At 40.0% G+C, this 21,389-nt stretch overlaps 1 protein-coding gene across 6 annotated transcripts in view; it reads right to left on the minus strand.

Annotated features, from left to right (window-relative positions):
• Nucleotides 1-20,823, minus strand: part of Igsf11 (immunoglobulin superfamily member 11) — a 134,917-nt gene extending 114,094 nt beyond the window's left edge. For 2 of the 6 annotated variants that reach the window (XM_074073209.1, XM_074073206.1), the window contains exon 1: nt 20,389-20,509. In XM_074073209.1, coding sequence (XP_073929310.1) covers nt 20,389-20,440 — 52 coding nt within the window. In that variant the 5' untranslated portion in view covers nt 20,441-20,509. Of the gene's footprint in view, nt 1-20,388; nt 20,510-20,804 lie in introns of those variants that run through there. The other 4 variants (XM_074073210.1, XM_074073207.1, XM_074073212.1 and 1 more) reach the window with 3 other exon arrangements.
• Nucleotides 20,824-21,389: the final 566 nt, after the last annotated feature.

Consider the following 21,389-nt stretch of genomic DNA (forward strand, 5'->3'; position numbering starts at 1 on the left):
GGTATAGGGTTCAAGTGGTAGAATGCCTGCCTACCAAGTATGAGGCCCTGAGTTCAAACCCTAGTGCCACCAAAAAAAAAAGGAAATATAAGATGGAGTGAATATGATCAAAGTACTTGATACACATGTATGAAAACAGAATAATGAAATCCATTAAAATTGTTTTGAAAGGGGGGTGTGGGTGATAAGAAAGAACAGAGCAGGTGAATTTGATCAAAGTACATTAGATGTGTATATGGGCATATGACAATGAATCCCCTTTATACAATTAATATACACTATAAAAAGGAGGAAAATGAAAACATAAGGCAATATTGATTCTTCTGAAAATGTTTAAATACCTACTATGTGCCTGGCATTGTGCTAGATTCTAGGGACAAGGTAATGTTCAAAATAATTTATACATATTTATAATTTATAAAAAACAAATAACCTTGTAAGTTGTAATAAAAGGTACATTACAGAGCACCAAGCCCAACCCACCCATTTACAGTGGAGGAAGTGCCCAGCCTAATTTCACCCAGCTAGTGGGTAGCGAAGGTAAGACAAAGGAGGTTTCTCAGTCAAGGTCTCTCTCCCCTATCCTTTTGAGTAAGACAGATTGAACACTGCTTTGGTTTAAGACACTGTATGTACGCATCCTGACAGCTTAGCTAATATTAGTGGATAAGAGAACAGAGGCTTGATGCTCCATTTTCAGACAGGTAAGCAGAAACATAAAACAAACCTGAGGGAACAAAATAAGAAAGGCCCAGCAGTGGGAGCGAGCTTCATCTCAGTCAGCAGATGACATCTATTTGCACTCGTTAGCACTGCCTGGCATGTGCTACACCACCCCCTTGGGTAATTTACATTTTTTTTAAAGCATGTATTTCTAAATTTAGGAAGTTAGGATAATCAGGGTGGAAAAGCCCATCTGTTTGACATTCACTCCAGCTGCTACAGATTCTGAAATGAAATTTGAGCATTTTCTTCTTCTGTTTCATCTTACCCAGTCTGGAATACGAGAGCACGACAAAAACATGGAAGCAGCTAAGGGCAGGGTGTTTGGTATTCTATGTGATACATGCAGCCTCCCATCCCCCCACCATTGTGCTTAAATAACCCTGCCATGATTACACAAGCACATCTGTGTACTCATGGGACTTGTATACTTTTCTTATGTAAAATTTTTGTTGAGGTGGGTGACAGAGACAGAAAGACCCTAGGAAGATGTGTTTGACTCTAAAGAGGTTTAAATTAGTTTAAACAAGACAGGAAAAGGTAACTGAAATATTGTTTAGTTCCATTATTTCACTCTTGGGGCACAGGGAGAGAATTAACCTGAACTCTGCTCCAAACTTTGCCATTTATACACAGTGTAGTTTTGAAAAAGTTCACTTTTATTTCTCCGGGTTTTTAATGCAAGACATGTAAAAACAAAGACAAGAGAGGAGAAAGGGAAGAGCTGAGCACAGAAGAGAAATTTTTTTTAAATGAAGGTATCTTCAGGACCTACAATTCTGGGATGATGTGATAGCAGCATAAATTTTCACAAGGAACTTCCCATACATAGAAGAAAATTTACCCTCTTGGCTTGACATCAGCATTAAAATCAGAGGCAAATTAATAAATACCTGTTTATGCACCTTTTTAGTCTCTTCAAAGTGTATGAGTCACATGTAAGCTAAATATATATATTTAGTAAATACTAAAACAACTTAGAAATACTTCTACAATACACACAATTTAAATAGAACAATTTTACATTTCTAACATACAAAAATTAGTTAAAAGCAAACAGGCATTCCCTTGTATGGTATGTGTTATTGCTGATACTCACACTAATCATCAAATGTAACTGCTGCTGTTGATGAAGCCCCCCCCCAGAAAAAAATAAGTATAAAAAAAATCAGAGAAATAAAATATTTTCTGAGTTCACAAACCTTTCCTGAACATCTTCCCTGTGTAAGGCACTGTGGTAAAAGCAACACTGAGTGATAACTCAAAATGATTAAGGTTCATATTAGTACTCTTAGCAACAAAGAGTCAGAATATGAACTGGAGGACATGTACAAAAATCCAAAGGATATAAAAGCTTTAAAAACCATCTACCATGACTTACCTAACATAATTTTTGTCTGTATCACTTACATCATTCTTAACATACCACTTTCTTACAGTGAATAAACATTTTAAGAAGGTGGGATGTGGAAAAGATGTTTTAGTGCTATCTCAGTTTTTACTGCCTTACATGTTGTGTATCTGCTTTTCATCGATTTTTGCCTCTGGTATATATCCTCCATACCTAGAACAGACAGAGCCCAGCATAAAATAAGCACTGAATATTATAAATATTTAATGAATAAACAACTTATTTAAAAAAGAAACAACTACTTTTACAAGGCAAGGGCTATGGGAAAGGAAGTGTTACAGGCTCTCGGTCACTATGCACCAGGTGCGTTAGGTCCATCTCTTCATCTCACCCAGCCACTCAGGAGGGCAGGGCTTACCTCACCCACTTTCCACAAAAGGGAAAAGATTCAGGGTTAAACAATACTCTGACCAAAGAAGAGAAAAAAAACATGGGACCCACCTTAGTGGGCTAGAGTACAAGTGCCAAACTCCTCTGAAAAAGAGCAGGACACACACACACACACACACACACACACAAAAGCCAGCCACAGAGGTCTAACTGGCTGGCCTGGAGCCAGGCAAGGCACAAAGGTAGTTACACAGGCCAGCAGAGTCCAGAGAAGGGGAAAGGTATGGGAGACATCCAGAGAGTGGACCTGGGACCTGGGGATCTAGGGAAAACAGGGTGGGTTGTATCATGTAGCAAAAGGTTATAAAAGAGAAATTTCCTAAAAATGTGTCACTATAACAAATAATGGCATGAACATTATTGATAAAGATGATGTTCGTCTAAGTTATGAGTCAGTCTGTCATTCTTAATTCATCATTAGAATCTAAAGGGAAAATCCAACTCTCACCAGAAGAAAGAGAACATTATAATATAGAATTATTGGCTAGGCAGGAAAATGTTTAGAATGCTGAAGCAAATAGTTCAATGTGTACAGATTACACACATAATGGAGCTTCAAATGAGTTACCATAGCTACCAGAAGATAATTAATTTTGAGGAAACAAAAGAAAAAAAGATGCCATTAGGGGCACTTTTCAAAGAGCTGAAATAATAAACATGGCATCCAAATTTAACTCACTTTCCTCCCAAAAGGAACAAGCACGGCTCCTTTCCACCGGACCACTTCTGACACCATCCCCCACTGCCTTCCCTCCCAGTCTGGCATACACTGGCTTCTCTAAGCTAGTCTAAATCCCACTCAGACCCTGCAAGACTATGAGCATCCCTGTTTCAGTGGCACATCCAGTTACCACTTCTTAACATTTATTAAGCACTGGCTAAGGAAAGACGAGGAGGATTAGGCAAATAAGCAAGTGCATCCACTACTGTAAACATATAAGAGCTAACATATGAACAGTTAGTTATGTGAACAGAGAGAAAGCCGAAGCTGACTCCAGGGAGACTTCATATAAGAAGTGATTCACAAGCCATGCATTGAAGCATAACTGTTACTTTACAGGCCCAGTAAAAAAGAAGAGTAAAGGAAACTCTGAGTTGAAGTAATACTTTGTTGTTCTACTTCCTCAAGCAGTAAAATAGGCTTGGGGACTTATACAAAATGAGCTGCATGACCTTATTTAACCTTTCTGATCATCATTTCCTGGTTTATAAATGGAAATATGGAAATCAGGCTGGGATATATTGAAAATTAATTATATAATACATACTGAAAGACTAATACATAGTAGGCATTCAAAATGCTTTCTCCCTTCCCTCCTCTAAAATTGTAAACTTACTGAAGAGGCCAGTTCTAGACTTCGTTCCCATCATCAGCAGGGTCTAACACAACTGCCAAGCATAACTCCTTGTTGATTACTAATCTCCAAAACATTTAAATATAGTAACTTTTTAACAATTCTTCTTTATCTTTGATAACATAAATCTTCTGGAACTCCTATTTCTTTGATACAAATGAATAAAATTTTAAACACTGAAGTTTAGCGCTATGTTACTCCACAGGCACACCAAACGTGCAGGGTCAGCAAGGTGGGGACATGGGTGGGGAAGGGAAAAACTCAGCACTGTGCTGGACTTGGACTCGATGTACAGTTTACAGTGCTTAAGGTGTGATACTTTTCAGTGGTTGTGGTTCAAAAAGTTCTTGTAAGGCCACTCACAGCTCTCATAAATTCTTCCCAAATTCTCCTCTAGTTATAGGCCCTAGAATGGAGACAAACCCACCACAAAGTCAAACAGAGTTAGAGGAAAAAATGTAATCCACTTACTGATGTCTGAGCCTGACACATACGACCTTGCTTCCTCCTCCAGGCGCTTGGTTCCGAGTACTGAAATTCATTCTACTTAGTTCCAAGTACTGAAAGTCCTACTTGGATGCAGGACTTGGACCCGGGACTAATGCTTCTGTATCTCTTGGGCTTATTTCAAGGACTAATGAGTAAACACACATAAAGTGCTAAGCAGTACATGGCACTTGGTGGGCACCCAATCATGTGACATCCAGACAGCAAACTTGTAACACTAAAAGCAGAAGAAATGCTGTGGGACTCAGAGAGGCATGGAGTGGGGGGAGCAGCAGAACTGAAGCTCATGAGAGCTGGCACTGGGTGCAGAATGACTTGGCTGGCCACCCTTTGGCACATGTGCCCAGAGCCTATTCAACTCCAGTGTTCCAAGCTGTTTAACTACACTCAGTTCACTGTGGGCACCTCAGTAGCAGAAAAAGTCTGCCAAATGCAACTATTTAAAAACAGCACTCCAAGTGATCAAGCGAATAAACAGGCTTTTCTTGAAAGAAAAGATCATTTATTGAGAGTCAATAAAGCACTGCACTATGGTTCCTGCAACTGCTTACACATTTGCTACCATGTTGGTATATCAGCTTAAGTTAAAAACTAGGACGGATGTCAACACTGGTACAACTGGACAGATGAGGACTGTAGATTCTGTGTGACTGGTTAATTGTATCAAGGGGAAATCAATACATAAATTTACATTCCTTTGTTAATAAATAAGCATATGCAAAGAAGGAGAGTCTATTTTCTGACAAACTGACCTGACTTTCCTGCCACTTCTCATACCGCCTCCCAACAATCCACCCCCACAGGAGATGTGTGGCAGGAGTCAGGAGGATAACTACATTCATGAAGTCCAATCTGGTCATCTCAGGCTCATCCAACAATCTGAAGCCTCTTTATGTAATGTCAATTTTCTTTTGGATGGCTCAGATAAATACTTGGTCTTTCAGATTTCTTTTCTCTATCCTATCTTACTTCAAAGGAGACAGTCCTCAACCCATATCAGGCCAGAGAAACAGAGAGCCCGCATATTCACACGAAGTTCTCTGGCCCATCTACAGCCTCTGCTATGGAGTATACTGACAACCTACTCCTAGACAGAGAGCCTGTAAGTATGACTGGTCCTCTGAGGAGGTAGCCTGGCTTCTGCTGTTATTGACTGGGAACAGTGGTGGGCATGTGTAGGTTCTCACCTTGTACTGAGTGAGGTCTTAGCCATTCATCTAAACTGCTATGTACTGAACATATGAGTCCCTCCAAAATTTATACAGTGAAACCTAACCCCCAATGTGGTGGTAATGTGGAGGTGGGGCCTCTGGGAGGTGATTAGGTCCTGACAGTGGAACACTCATGAATGGGATTCATGCCCTTATAAAAGAGATCCCAGAGAGTTTCTTTATCCCTTTTACCACCTGAGGACACAAGAAGATGGTGTGAACTAGAAAGTGGGTCCTCTCCAGGCACCAAATCTTACAGTACCTTGATCATGGATTTCTAGCCTTAGAGAAACTTAGTTTATTGTCCTTAAGCCCCTCCGGTCTGTGGTATTCTGTTGCAGCACCACTGATCTTAAAATCCCTGCACAACTAAGACTTCCTCTTTCTAACCTCAGGCCTCTTATCAACCCCTCACCAGAATACACTAGGTCTATTACACACTTCGGTAGGTCCTGGGGAAGAAGCACTGCCTCCCTACCATCACTCTCATACATGCTGAAAAGCGCCAGCTGCACAATCTGAGGAACTCAAGAACAAAACCACCTGGGGAATCAAATGGCATGGTCAGAATAAGAACGAGCACCAAACAGGAGAAACACTTCATTCACACTGTTAATGTCACACAGCATAGTAAGAGCTGAATCATGGTCTTTTAAATCATGGAAGTTAGTCTCAACTTGGAGACTGGATCCTACACATTTTTCATCTTTCTATTCCCAGGTACCTGAAGTATATTAAACTCTCAGGGTTTGTTTTCTTAATCTCAAAAACCACTGAGTACATAATAAACAAAGGCAGTCTTGCCTCACTGGCTGACAAAGACCAGTGCACAGGTTATTATCTACCTGACTTTATCTTCTTCCACCTGATACTTTAAGTACAACAGATCTGCACTTCTATTTTCTCGTGTGATCCTACAAATATTCTACAGTTACTCCTTTTCTGATTCACATAAATCCCCAAATTATAACTACAGTTATAATTTTAACTACTGCTACACAGATGTTAAGTTCCTTAAGATCAAGTACCCCATAGTACATCTCAACACTGTATTGGAAAGTGGAAGGATATAATTTAAAACATTGATAACATACTTCCCTAAGGAAAATAATGCTTATAACATTAACATTTCTGTGACCTTCCTGAAAACCATCTTCGGGTCACAAAGTTAAATCCTTTGTATAAAACTAATATTGATGGTGGTACGACACAAAGAACTCAATAATAAAAAAGCTATATAGAACTAAAATTACTACTTGAAAATAAATTACTATACATACAAAACTTGAGATCATGAGATTAAAAACTTAACCTCAGCTTCAAACAATGACAATGATGGTATGGAGCAGTGGGAAATAGTGGTGAACACAGAGGAGATGAGAGAGAGAGAAAGAGAGAGGGCTCTGAGCAGTAATAATGATAAGTGCTACAGAAGGACGAAGTCAGATGTCAGAGCATTCTGTTTGGGTCACTATGTGTGGGAGACGAGTCTTCAAGGCTTGACCACTACTAACAAGAATTTAGTCATCAACACTCAGTGTACGCAAGGTATACTAGATTCTAAATGAAGACAGAGTGCAACAGGACAGCCAAGAATTTCCCTAACCAAAAAGACTACACATAAATGTAAATAGGTACGGCACTACAAAAAATAAGTTCTAGTCCTTGACCCTCAACTCTCCTTACACATGAAACCAACTCCAGATGAACTGTAGGCCAAAATATGAACGGTAAAGCAGTATAGCTTATAGAAGATAAAGAACATAGCTCTGTGACATTGGAATAGGCAAAGAATTCCTAGCCAAGACACAAAAAAGTTAGTAAAAAGTTTAAAAGATTGTTAAAACTGAACCAATAAAAATTAAGAATTTCTGTTCTTTAAAAGACACCAAAATAATGGAGTGAAAAAGAAAGTCACAGCAGGAAGAGATTTTGCAATACATATAACCAAAAAAGTGCCAGCACTCTAACATTTTTTTAAATCAACACTAATCAGGGGGTAAGAGAGCACACAAACTCCTCAATTTTTAAAACTGAAAAAAGAAATATCTGAGAGGCAGCGATCAGGAGGATCCTGGTTTGAGGCCAGTCTAGGCAAAAAATTAGTGAGATCCTACCTCAACAAATCAGCCAAGCATAAATAGTACAAACCTATAAGCCTGGCTACTCCAAGGAATAGGTAGGAGGACTGCTGTCAGAGGCTGGCTCAGGAAAAACATAAGACCCTATCCAAAAAATTACTAAATCATAAAGGGCTGTGGGCATAGATCAAGAGATAGAAGGCCCTGAGCTCAAAGCACCATCAAAAAAAAACCCAAAAGCTGAAAAAACCTAAATGTCCACCAACTGATAAACAAAATTTAGCATATATATGTATGCATGTATGTACATATACACAATGGAATATTATTCATCCGTTTAAAAGGAATGGAATTCTGATACATGCTACAATGTGAATGAACCTTGAAAACATCATGCCAAGTGAAATAAGCCAGACACAACAGAACAAGCACTGGACAATTCCCCTGCATGCAGGTCCCAGAAATAAATTCACAGACAAAGGAAGCAGCTTAGGTGTTACCATGGCCTAGAGGAAGGCAGAAGTGGGGATTACAGCGTTTCTGTTTGTCATGGTGAATAAATTGTGGAGATAGACAATGGTGATAGTTTACACCACTGAGTATTCTTTATGTCACTGAAATGCACACCTAAAAACAGTTAAAATGGTTAAAAAAAAGAGAGAGGAAGGGAGGGAGGAGGAGGGGAGAGAGGGAGAGAGGGAGAGAGGGAGAGAGGGAGAGAGAGAGAGAGAGAGAGAGTGTGTCTCACTCTCACTATGTAATCTAGGCTGACCGCAAACTCACAATCCTGCTCTGCCTCCTGAGTGCTGGGATTATAGGCATACACCACTATGACCAGCTTAAAATGGTAAATTTTAGGTTATATATGTTTAAACCCAAATCTTAGAAAATAATGTAGTATACCATAAACCATTGGATTGTATACTTTAAATGGATAAACTAGATGGTATGTGAATTCCGTCTCAATAAAACTTTTTAGAACAGATGAATCACAAAAATGGATAGTTCCATAGTCAACACAAATGGGGAAGCCAAATACATTTGTTAGCAATCAGAGAAATACAAAATGCCTGTCTGTAGAGGTGCACCCACCAGAGCGGCTGAAGATAATAAAAGATGGTAGACTGATGCTACCTAGCATTCATGAGGACGTGGAGGAGATGGAGCTCTACAGCCCACACATTGCTAGTGGGAGCACAGAGCAGCACGACACTTTGGAACAACAGCAGTCCCTGCTGAAACTGAATGTGCAGTTGTTTCTCAGGGGAACACCCAGAGAAATGTGCTTGCCTGGAAGCTGAGCTTCCAGTGATGCAGTATGGCAGAGCTTGAGGAGTGGAAGGGCGTGGGCTTCCTGGTGACAGGCGCTTTCTGAGAAGTCACATCTCATAGAATCAATTCAGGTTTGATCCAAGGGTTTGATGAATAAAGAGACCCTCTTGTTACCCAGAAAATTCCAAAGTTTAGAATCTGCCTCCTGGGAACCAGGGACTAATGCCATTCATATTCACTGTTGTGCAACAGACACAGATGACGGAATCAGCAGACAGAGGCATTAAAGTGTTTATACTAATGTGTTCCCAGTGTTCAGAAGAGAGGCAAACACAGAAAATAGGATGGAAACTACAATGTCTTAGAGGAGTGATGCAGGGAACAGAGATTGGACAGATTGGACATCTCAGAAGAAAAGATGAGCAAGCCTACGAAGAACAGAAACTGTCACGAACAAAATATGGAGAGGGAAAGAGACTGCAAGGTGTGAAACAACTTCACAAGGACAGCTGCATGTAAAACTAGAGATGTCTGAAGAATAAAAACTGTTGAAATTAAATGGAAAAATACAGTTCCCAGTGATACAAGCAGCTTCCTGAACCCTGAGTATAAAGAAACAAACAAAAAGCAAAGGCTAAAGCTAAAAACCAGTAACAAGGAGAAAAGTCTTAAAAGCTCCAAGGGAAGAAAAATCACATATGTACAGAGAACAGAGGATGAAGCAGATTTCTTGTTGGAAAGATGTAAGTTGCACAACAGTGGAGAAAATTTAACCTAGAGCCCTTCACACAGTCAAAATATTTTCCAATAAAATGGTAAAGTCCAGGTATGATGGTACACACCTGTAATCCCAGCAGCAGGAAGATCATAGAGGCCAGCCTAGGCTACATAGTAAGACTCCATCTCAAAGAGAGAGAAAGAGAGAGAGAAAAGAAAAAATGAAAAGAAAAGGAGCTACTCAGGAGACAAAGATCAAGAGGATCATGATTTGAGGTCAGCCATCTCAACTACCAAGCTGGACATAGTGGTTCACATCTATAATCTCAGCTAGGGGGAAGGCATAGGTAGGAGCATCACGGTCCAGGACTGGCCCAGGCAAAAATGCAAGACCCTATCCAAAATACAACTAAAGCAATAATGGCCTGGGGCCATGGCTCAAGTGGTAGAGTGCCTGCCTACCAAATGCAAGGCCCTGAGTTCAAAACTCAGTACCTCAAGAAAAAAAAAGGTGCGATAGATTTTCATATATACAAAAATTTCTGATGACAGAAATTGTCAACCGGCATCGTTCAAGTAGGAAAGTAACACAGGCCAGGAAGCCTGTGCACTGGTTAAATTCTCCAAGGACATGCTGAAAAGAGACGCGGGGAGACCTAACACCCTCACGTGTTCCTCACCTCAGGTAAAAGCATTCTGTCTTTCACCACAGGTGTAACAGCCACTAAATGTCAATGGCTGTGCTTTCATATGTGCTTTTTACCAGTCTGAAGAAATGCCATTTGAGTACTAGTTTACTGGAGGTTTTCGTAAGGATTTTGTCAAAATTTTTAATGAATTTACTGAAATTATGACATTTTTCACTTTTCATCTGTTAAAATGGTGAATTACAAAAAAGTGCATTCTAAAATGCATCCATAGATACATACAAGAACGTTCGTGGCAGCATTCTCACTGTAAGTCCAAGTTTAAAAGCAACTCAAATGTCTATCAGCAACAAGGCAGACATCCTGACACCATGGTGTGCATACAGTGAAATGCTGTATATGAAGATGAAGTAGAGATACAGGTCACATAATAAAGGTTGAATTTACAAAGCTAGAAGCAAAGGAATACTTAAGGAATATGAACAAGTCTGTTTATATAAATTTCAAAACAACACACATAATGTATGTTAGAAGCCATAAAGTGGTTACCTTAGGGGAGCAAAGGACAGCAAAAGGGCTGAGCAAGTCCTTGGGGTCCCTGGACCTGGCTGATGACAGAACAGCATATTCACTTAGATAATTCACTAAGTAGCCCTCTTAGGATTGCTATACTTTTTGTGCATACTACACTGTTAGAGATTTTAAGTCCATGTCTCTATTGCCTTTTCTGGAAAATAAAGGACTTTTGAAATACATCATAATCAACCCAGTTCTTCAGCAGAGAGAACTCAGTGTAAGTTACAGAAAGCTAGCAGGGACGTCAGAAGACAGGAGGAGGCTGCTAGGCAGTTGGTTCACATATGAAAAGGCTAAAAAACTGTATAAAACCTTTTCAAAAGTGGACCACTAATGAAACATAAATGCAATCCACAGCATAAAAGAATCTATGTTTTTGAAACACTTTTGAAAATAAGAAATGTCTATGCTTTAGTAAAAATAAAATCTAAATTCGTATGAATATCTCAATTTCATTATGGAATTTCAACTTTCTGCCTGGAGAATGAGAGAACTGAATTGTCTACTCCCCATTTGCTTACAGTGAAGCCAGGCAGCCTCATGTGGAAGGTTGGGCCTGAAAGGAAAGCTAGGAGAGACACCAAGATCAGAGTGTGAGGCGTTATACACCAACCAGAGAGTAAAGGGAAAGGCAGCCCCTAAGCTGAAGAGGCAGAATGCCCAGAGTGCTACCAGAGGAGCTGTGGAAACATGGCTGGGGATAGTGAACTGTCTAACAGGCACCAAATGATACTCTAGAAACTTTGAACTCACCGTTTAAGACTTGTGGACTTTGCTCTTATTGTTATTGACTGAAAGAGGAGTATAATGAAAGCAGTGTCTGACAGAAAATCAACCTGGCGAAGAGTAAAGGATGGATCAAAGAAAAAAGGGCAATGACCAGCTAGAAAACATGGAATAATGCAAACTTCAAATGATAAGCATAAAAATTAAGAAGGAGGTGAGGAAAAAATAGTAAGAAGATCACTGAGAAGAAAGATTTTAAATTCAATGGTTTTTTGTTATGAAAAATGAACGATTTTTGCCTATGAACAGGCCATGGGATCAACATGGGGTAGCCACAATCGACACAGTCCTAAAGTCGGGACAACATCAGAAACCAGGCAAGATGCAAAACCAATCCACCAGAGAACTAAATACAAACACACAGCATATGTATAAAATGCCAAAATTAGATAAATACATTTCACCTAATGAACATACATGAAGCAGGACAGGTAAAGGTTTCGCACAGTTTAATGTGAACAGGTAAAAGCTGACTGAGTTCTTGCCACAGCTGGGAAAAACACAGAAGAGGCCAGGAACAGGACTGCAGGCCCTCCACTTCACTCAGAGAAGGCTGGTGTGTCAACTTCCACCGCGACAGGAGAAGCTGAGGGGAAGTGCTGAGGACTGCAAATTATTTTTGCACTCATGGACTTCATCATCATCAGTTTATAGAATATCTGTTGGGCACTGAAGGAGTAAGCAGATTTGATTTATTTTAATACAGGCAGATGGCTTGGTCATGGAAATTGTGAAGAGATTTACTGAGCGGCTTCATCAGATCAAGGACACTATGGAATTAGAGGACTCTAAGAGACCTTACTGGTCTAGCTCCATGTAGTTCACAATGTTATACTTTCTCGTCAACCCTGGGAATTAGAAACAGCGAGGGGGAGCGGGACAAGAACACAACTAATTTGTTCAAAAAAGTGCAAATGTTAAGGTTGAAACTGGCAATATAGATTGATCACAACAACATGTTGTAATGACAACAGGCCATGCTCTGAGGACATTGAAATCACAAAATAAGAATTAAAAGTCACAATTCCAGAAGATACTTTCAAGGAATGGAGTCATGTTTGAGATTCAATAACCATTTTGGACTACAAAAACTCAAGAACCATCTCTTATCAGCATGGCTTAATTTCAGAAAAAAATTGAATGATCTGAAAAAAATTCTACTTACAAGATAACACAGTATGCAATGTATATGAATCTTGAGGTTTTTTTAGTCCTGCCAACATGACTGTCACTTTTGAGACCACCTGGCTTTATATAACAAGATCCTCTTTCATGAAAAAGCAAAAGGAACAAATGGGAAACACTATCAATAACACAAAACCTATCAATGACATAAAATCAGAAACACGCTGGCCCTACCACACCCCACAAAGCTTTCAGTTTAAAGATCATTTCCCTGACTAAAGCTTACAGTTTTCAACATCTCATGGGCTTTTCACTTTTAATCAACAATAGCACAAGTAAAAGTTTATCTTCATTATGTAACCTAGACAAGATAAAATTTATGCATCTACGCCTGGCTTGCACAAAGAAAAATCATTATCCGAGACAAGCAGAGAAAGGTCATAGAAATCAAGTGAAAGGATCAGAATGACATGGTGAGAAGAACATATTTACCATATGGCTAGCCTGCTCTGAGAGGCCCTCTCCTGACATAGAGGATCTGTCCAAAGTAAGGATAGAAAAGATTTAAAAGAGGCTCAAACACAGTTTACACCAAGATGAGCATAATCAATTTTAAAATAAGATTATTTATATTAACCACTTTTATCTACAGCAAAGATACTTTGAATTCCTAAAACAGAAACCACCATAATGTCATTATATTGACGGGGGGAGAAAGAGGGCAAAGTCAAGTCACAGATATGTATTTAAAAACCAGCCATATAATATCTCCAGCTTATTTTACTGCCAATATCCTACTAGAAACCATGTTAAAGAATTCCAACACTATGGAGCTGAAGAGAGCAGATTACCTAATCTAACCCCCCCATTTTGCAAATTACTGCAGGCCTAGAGAATAATATATGCCCCAGGTCACACCTCCAGTGGTACACCCCTGGAGAGAGCTCTTATCTCCATGCTCAAATTAGGGCTGAGAAATCCTCATGACAATGACTACCACTAAATATGTACCAGGCGCTGTGCTAGACCCTTTAGAAATATCAGATTCACTTAACTTAGTTTTTCTCAGCACAGGAAAAAATCTATCTCCGCGTTACAGAATAAATTCAAGTTTGGGGCATTAAGTAACATTCCTAAAGTCATAGGACAAAGAAATGACAAGTCAGGAACTCAAGCCCAGTATGCCTGACTGTAAAAGCCCATGAGCTGCCTACCCCAAAATGTTAAATGCATACATCCAAAAAATTGTACTTTCGGCAAGCTAGGATACAGAAATACCTACATAAAGACGTAGATTCGATCTACAAGGATGTTCATGACATCACAACTATCAAAAACTTAGACAATGGGAGAACAGCTACATAAATTATAGCAAATACTTGCTATGAAATACTAAACTGCTATTAAAAATAATAAGGTATATTCATGTAGCAGATGTGGTAAGATTCCTGCATTAAGCTGTTTTAAAAATAGAGTGTAGAATGATATTTATGTCATAGGTTAATTTTTAAAAAGAAATGTAGGCTTGGTTTGTGATTACAAAAAGGTCTAAAACACCGCAGAGCAAGCCAGAGAATCTGGTGGGTAAAAATGGTGTATGAGTCATTTCTTAAATACTTGTACACTATTTGAGTTTTTACACCAAGGATATGCTTTTTTTTTAGATTAAAAAATTATAATACACAAATAAACATCTTTGAATGAGTCTATTATTTATTTTTAAATAATACATATTCCATTTAATGCAACCCCATACAGCACAGATTAATGGTATTGCAATTTGTCTCCACATCGTTAAAAAAAAAACCAAAAAAACCTAACTATACACTGGCATTTCAAGTATAGTCAATGGATCTGTGGGGTTCCCAAGACCTTTCAGAAAGTTTGTGGTGTAAAAAACTACTTTCCTTAGTAACAGTGTTCCTGCCTTTGTTCCTGGATTGACATTTGTACTGATGGTTGAGAGGCACTGGTGGGTGAAACTGCTGGCAGCTTACCACAGGTCAAGGCCTCGGCACTACACTGTAGGAGTAGTCACTGTACCCCTTGTCACTACGCAGTCACAATTAAAAAGAAAATCTAGTTCACTAAAGAATGTCTTTGAAGAATCAATGATAATATTACTAAATCTTGCCATAAATGTGTACTATAAAACATTAATCATACATGGCACACACCAGAGCAAAAAGGCTGTCCCAAGAAGAGCAGTGATACAAGCACGTGAACTCAGGCTGCAAGAGTTCATCACTGTTTCACAGATGAATACACTGAGGTCAAAGAACTCTTCCATGACCGTTATTCAGACTGAGGGATCTGGCAGACATTTTCTCAAAACTGAACAAAATGAAACTATCATTTCAAGTTGTCCATTGCCAATGACATAAAACTGGATCAAGTATTAAAATTTTGTAAAATTTCTATCTCAGATACAAACAGTAAAATACACGGTGAGTTTAACAGTTTCACAATACTGGAAGACTTTTTTTAATTTTTATTGTTTTATTATTCATATGTGCATACAATGCTTGGGTCATTTCTCCCCCCCTGCCCCACCCCCTCCCTTACCACCCACTCCACCCCCTCCCTTTCCCCCCACCCCCTCAATACCCAGCAGAAACTATTTTGCCCTTATCTCTAATTTTGTTGAAGAGAGAGTATAAGCAATAATAGGAAGGAACAAGGGTTTTTGCTAGTTGAGATAAGGATAGCTATACGGGGAGCTGACTCACATTAATTACTGGAAGACTATTCTGATGAGATCAGTGGTAATATTAACGAATGTAATTTTTGAATTACATAATCTTAATGTATCACCATTTGTAAGATCTGCATAACATGGGCAATCAATATTTTCTAGTAGTCAATATATATTACAAAAAATCATGCATGAGTCAAAGATTCATTCAGAGTGCAAAATAAACCAATGGATTTTAATATAACAAGAAATATTTATTGATATAATAGTTTCCAATTCCAAACTGCAACCAATATTTAAGGAACTCACATATCACTTTTTGGCAAAATATAAAGAAGAGTACCCAAAATTATTTGAAAATGTTATCAAAATACTATAAGTGTGTGTGTGAGATCAGATGTGTTTCACATATTTTGACAAAACCAAGATAGCAATATGTGTAAGTGAGACATACTACATGGTGTCTTCACCAATGAGAGCTTGCAATGTTAGCAGGGTATGAATATGTTAACATCACAAGAAATGATGTAACACTGCAGCCTCCCTTTCTGCCATGTGTTTTGTGTTCTGGCAAATGATGGTGACCCATGGGGCTGACAGAAGTGTATAACTGCTGTTGATGAACCTGGCCCAAAGAAACAAAGAGTAAGTATAATTTGGATGTTTGATGCTTGCTGTTAGCTAGGCCATCTCAAACTGAGGAATCATATATGAGTACTGGACAACTTCTGACATTTTGACAGAGCATCAACAACACCGCAGACTGAGACGAGGATCCATTAGGGTATGAATCACAGCTGGCATATGTGGACTCCAGGAAATGGAAAGGAAAACAACTGCTGATCTCCACAGAGAGGAGGCTATATCACCCCCACGTGGGGCTGAGTAAGTTCATGCTCTTCTTTCTAAAAAAGCATCTCCGGGGCTCAATGCACAATCATGTATGCAGTGAGAGAGGTCAAGACTGAAATTTGTTTTCAAGTTTCAAGTTTTAAAACATTGGACTTCAAGAAGCCTAGAAGTTGCTCCCCATTACATTAGAGTTGCATTCACAGTGTCATATTGTGTAGTTACATATTTGTGACCCTCGGTGGAAAAAAAAAAGAGCATTGATTTTCCAATCTCACAAATTTACTCTAACCCTAAATCCTGATTTATGATTCACAGCAATTAATGTATCTAATTCTCTGAAAATTTTTCCAAAGACTCTATGAATTACAAGTTTTTGCTGAACTTAGTGCTGAAGGATTAAAACTTCTTTACCAGCACTACTTGTAAGTAGGTCTCAAATAATGTCAGCGTATCTTTCTGTAAAGATTAAAAAGTTAAATATTAAATGAAGACAAACCAGCAAGTAGACTTCTCAAAAGACTTTATGGAATAGTCTTTGTTATCACTGGCTAATCTGAATTGGTTGAATCTTACTCTATACACATAAAAATTTTAGTGAGATATATTAAAATATCTTTTTTCTATCCTATGTAAGTGAGACAGAGTTGCACCATTAGCACCTGTACATCATCTGCTATGGCCGTGGTAAACTTGTAGCAGACCCTGGGTAAGTCTGTCATTTGCAAATTAAGAAACTAATTGTCTCTCTTTGACTTCACCTTTCTCCAATTTAAAATGATTACAACTGCAGACCAATACTTCAGTCTCCTTACATGGCAGTACAGGGGAAATCAGTAACCACAGAGAAAAACATCCTTCCACACTCTAACAAGATAGGCTTCAGCAGTAAGTCAACTAAATAGCTTTCCACTTTTAAAACCAAACTCATCTCAAATCAGATGGTTTTGAATGCCACCCAGGAACTGACAACCTCTCTTAAGCCAGTTGCTCACACAAGTATGATCTAGAGGGGATTTCCCATCCTCCAGATGGTGGAGGCGGGTCGAGGGTAAAGGTGTCAGAGCCAGCAAGTCCTCATCAAACAAAAGAGAAAGTTTAGGTGACTGGTTACCCTAAGTGACTAGACTAGAAATGCAGCATCCTACTTTAAGAGGTAAAAGGTGAGAGTATAAATATATTGCTATCATCAGTCCAGATAAAGAGACTTAGAACCCCTGTTCTAAATAAACTAGCTATAGAGGGCGATTTTAGTGGGGAGTGACACTTTGTCTCACTAGGCAGGTATTGCCAGCCCCCTTGGTTTGTATTATTCACTGCCATAAAGAATCTTGTGCACCAGCATGTCACCTTGTTTGACACTAAATCACACGGCTGAAGTATGAAGATTCAAATAAGAATTTTCACTATAAATGTTTCCACTATCAAAGTGTGAAAACACATTTGAATGTACCACTTACTGTTACTTGGAGGGAGGAGGGGGAGCCAAAACAAGTCTCTTCACCCACTGCATCATTACTTTGGGTCTGGCAATAGTTCTAAGCATAACGTTTTTAAAGTGCTGGGTGATTTAATATTTAAATTGCTTCCTGATCAGTCTTGTCAAATAAATTCAACTTCTTAAAACTTTTATATGGTAGCTGTCACCTCTCATGTGGGTCAAATTACAGATTTCTACTAAACAGTTAACCCTTCCAAAACAGTTACATAATTAACTTTACAGCAGAAAAATTGAAACTCGCAAACAATTTTTTCATAATGCCAACATTTAAGAGGTTCATGACTTGTTTTTCATTTTCCCTTCATTTTATATGGTTTTCTCTTTTTTCTACATTTTCTCAAATTCTGGAAAGTTATCTGCTATTTCAAGGAATCAGAAGTAGAAGAAACATTTTAGATCTTTCTACCCACTAGTAGAACCACATAGAAGTGAACTTTTCAATTTAAATTCCCTTTAAAGTCACTCCACAGAGATTTAACAAAACTAACAGAAATTTCTTGACAGCCATTTCACTTTTGGTGGAAAGGGCCCTGATTTCTACCTGTGATGCATTATTCCTGTCACCACTCGTGGGTGGGTTGTTTGCCTCCTCTTCCCTTTCTCCGTAATGGAACCAACCAGTTCCACAGTGGAGGTTTTAGATATGCACAGACAGCAATTCCATCGAACCAGTGTTAACAATGCCTGGTTCAAGAATTCAATTCAGTCTGAACAATATTCTATTGGAGACTGGTACACTAGTACAGCACAAATAGGCACTCTGTTCCTCTTTCCCTCCCCATCATAAGGAAACTGAACACTGGTGCCTTTTCCAGGACATTCTGAATAAACCCCAAACTCAGCTCTCAAGGCCGTGTACTATCTTGCCCCAGCTCCCTTCCTGCCTTTTCTCTTTGCACACATCTGCTCTAGCAGCGTGAAGCCTGCCCTTTCAAGAATATGACGCTGTACTCTCCCTTTCACATCCTTCCTTCAAACCCAAAGACTCTCATTTCAGCCAATTCAAATCCTACTCAAAGTCCAGATCAAAAGTCAACTTTTCCATAAAATCTTTGATGTTGCCATTAACAAATAGCACCCATCATATATTCCTTGCCCCATAAATTATTTGAGCATGCTTCTAGCCTGTTTTAAAACAGCAAACTCCTTAAGGGATGCAGACAAACTCAGGCAGCTTTGTATCCCACCACTGTCACTTCCCACCAGGTAGGCAAACACACAAGTGTTAGCTCTGAAAATACTGGTTGAACAAATGAACACATCTTTTGAGGGTGAAAAGTGCCTCCACAGAATAGATTATCACAAAGACTGAAATGTCCTTGGACGTCTTTAAAAACTTTCTAGTATTGTTTAGGCATACTTCTGCTGAAAGCAAAGAAACAAATCAGATGACCTTGTAAGGCTGATTCTGAGAATTAGTTCAACTCTGTAAAAAGTATTTCCTAATAATGCAAACTACACACAAAAAGAAAGAATTTATTGTAATATACAAAGCTTACAGTAATAAATGTAATACTGATCTTATAGCAATATTTACAGTGTTTTCAATTGTAAAAAACAATTCTCTTATTTCACACTTGAAAGAAGTAGGACAGAAAGAAACCCTGGCCTGCTCAAACTGGTAACAAGGCAAAAGTAAAATAAAAAGAACATATTGATGTGTCTTAATAATTTTCTGTACACCATCACTAGAGACAGACCCTATGAACCTCCAGGAAAGTTATCTGTAACTTTGATGGTTACACTTTCACTATTTTCTCTGGAGAAGGTATCCAAAAAGTTTGACTGCTTCTTCCTCCACTACTAAATGATGTACACAATTTAAGTCGGCTAAAATTAGGTTTCTTCAAAATCTGTTGAGCATATTATCAGTTCAAACAAGGCCATAAAACGACTGGAAACGTACTGGTGTCTCCAGAAAGAAACAGAGTTAATCACAGCACTCCTGAAATCACTGAGCTTGCTTGTTAAACAAAAGGCTGCAGAATAAATCTCAGTAAACCCCAGCCATCAGTTACATGGAACAGAAAACTTGATTCCACGGGACCCTGTACACACAAAAGCAGAGGACATGGTCTACAATGAAAATCAGAGCATAACATGGCACTATTCAGAGACTATAAAATGTAAGACAGATTAGAGTAAGAAATTAAATTTAAATAACAGATATTTTAAAAGCCGTTAACAAGAAAAGATTTTTTTTTGTTCCCTCCTAATACTGTTATAGTTTATGTATTTTTATAACTTAAATCCTTTGGGAATGAAGCTGAGTGTAAAAAAATAAAGTTGCTTTCAAATGTAAAACAGCACACGGTGCAGTTAGTGTAAAATAATTTAAGTTAGGCTCATACGAAAGATAATTTCCAAGTGGGCAGCAGCAATGTAAAGTTCCCGAGCCCCCTCCTCCTAACGGAAGCCGACTCCAAGTGAGGAGTTGGTCATCCTGGCCGGGTCCGCCCGGCCGGGACCGACGGGTGGCCGGGTTTGGTCACCTCAGATGGGGGACACCTGCCGAGCAGGTGGGCGCCCCGGCCCCACTCACCGTGCAGCGACAGCAGCAGCAGGGGCCCCAGCGGGGAGCCCCGCGAAGTCATGCCGGGGCCGCGGCGAGCGCGCCCGCCACCCGCCGGGCTCCGGTGGCGGCCGCGGAAGCGCGGCGGCGGTCGGCGCGGTCGGGGGGACCTGGGGCCGGACTCGCCGCAGGGCCGGACCGCAGGCGTCCCGGGCTCCGGCCGCCCCTCGCGCCGCCAGGAGCCACGCCCCCAACTCCCCACCCGCGACTCCCGCGGCCGCGCCGCGCACCGCCCACTCGCGCGCTCCGTCTCCACGGCAACCGCGGCCCCAGCGCGACGCCTGGCGGCCCGGCACCTGCGCGCGCCGCCTCCCGCAGCGCCGGACTCCCGGGGCTCCTCCTCGCCCCCGAGCCTCCCCGCGGAGCGGTGGCGCCGACCCCGACACCTGAGAGCCCGACGCTGGCTTCTCCCGCCCGCGTCACCACCAGCACGTCCTTCTGAAGTTTTCTGATGGTTCTGATTCTATTGGGCCGGTTCCCTTTCCACCCTCTCTCTCTGAACCCACGCCGTCTCCAAGAACCTGACAGGCAGAGTTAGGAATGGGGAAACTCTGTCCTGAGGCCCCAGTGCTGCTGCTTTTTTTCCTGGATCCTCCTCCCCTTCTTCCTGAAAAGAGCATGGGCAGAGTGGCTCCAGAAGTGGAGCGCCTGGGTGGAAAGTGTGAGGCCCTGCGTGCAAATCCCAGTACTGCCAAAGGAAAAAGAGAAAGAGCCCCTCTCCATTCTTCTCCAACGCACTGTCATCTTCTCTGGCTTATGGCAACTGCTAAAGGAAAACCTCAAGTTTTCCTTTATAACGTTAGAGCTTCCTTTGACAAATTCCAAATATTTAACTAGTTGGGGGGGAGGGGGAGGTAATGTGACGGTTATTATTTTGTTGGGTTTTTACTTTTCCTTTCTTGTTTCTTTTGACCGGGTTGACCAGAAAGGCCTTCAGTAGAACCTGAAATTACTTTACTTAAATCATCTTA

The sequence above is a fragment of the Castor canadensis genome, chromosome 5, assembly GCF_047511655.1.
Source record: "Castor canadensis chromosome 5, mCasCan1.hap1v2, whole genome shotgun sequence".
NCBI classification, from domain to species: domain Eukaryota; kingdom Metazoa; phylum Chordata; class Mammalia; order Rodentia; family Castoridae; genus Castor; species Castor canadensis.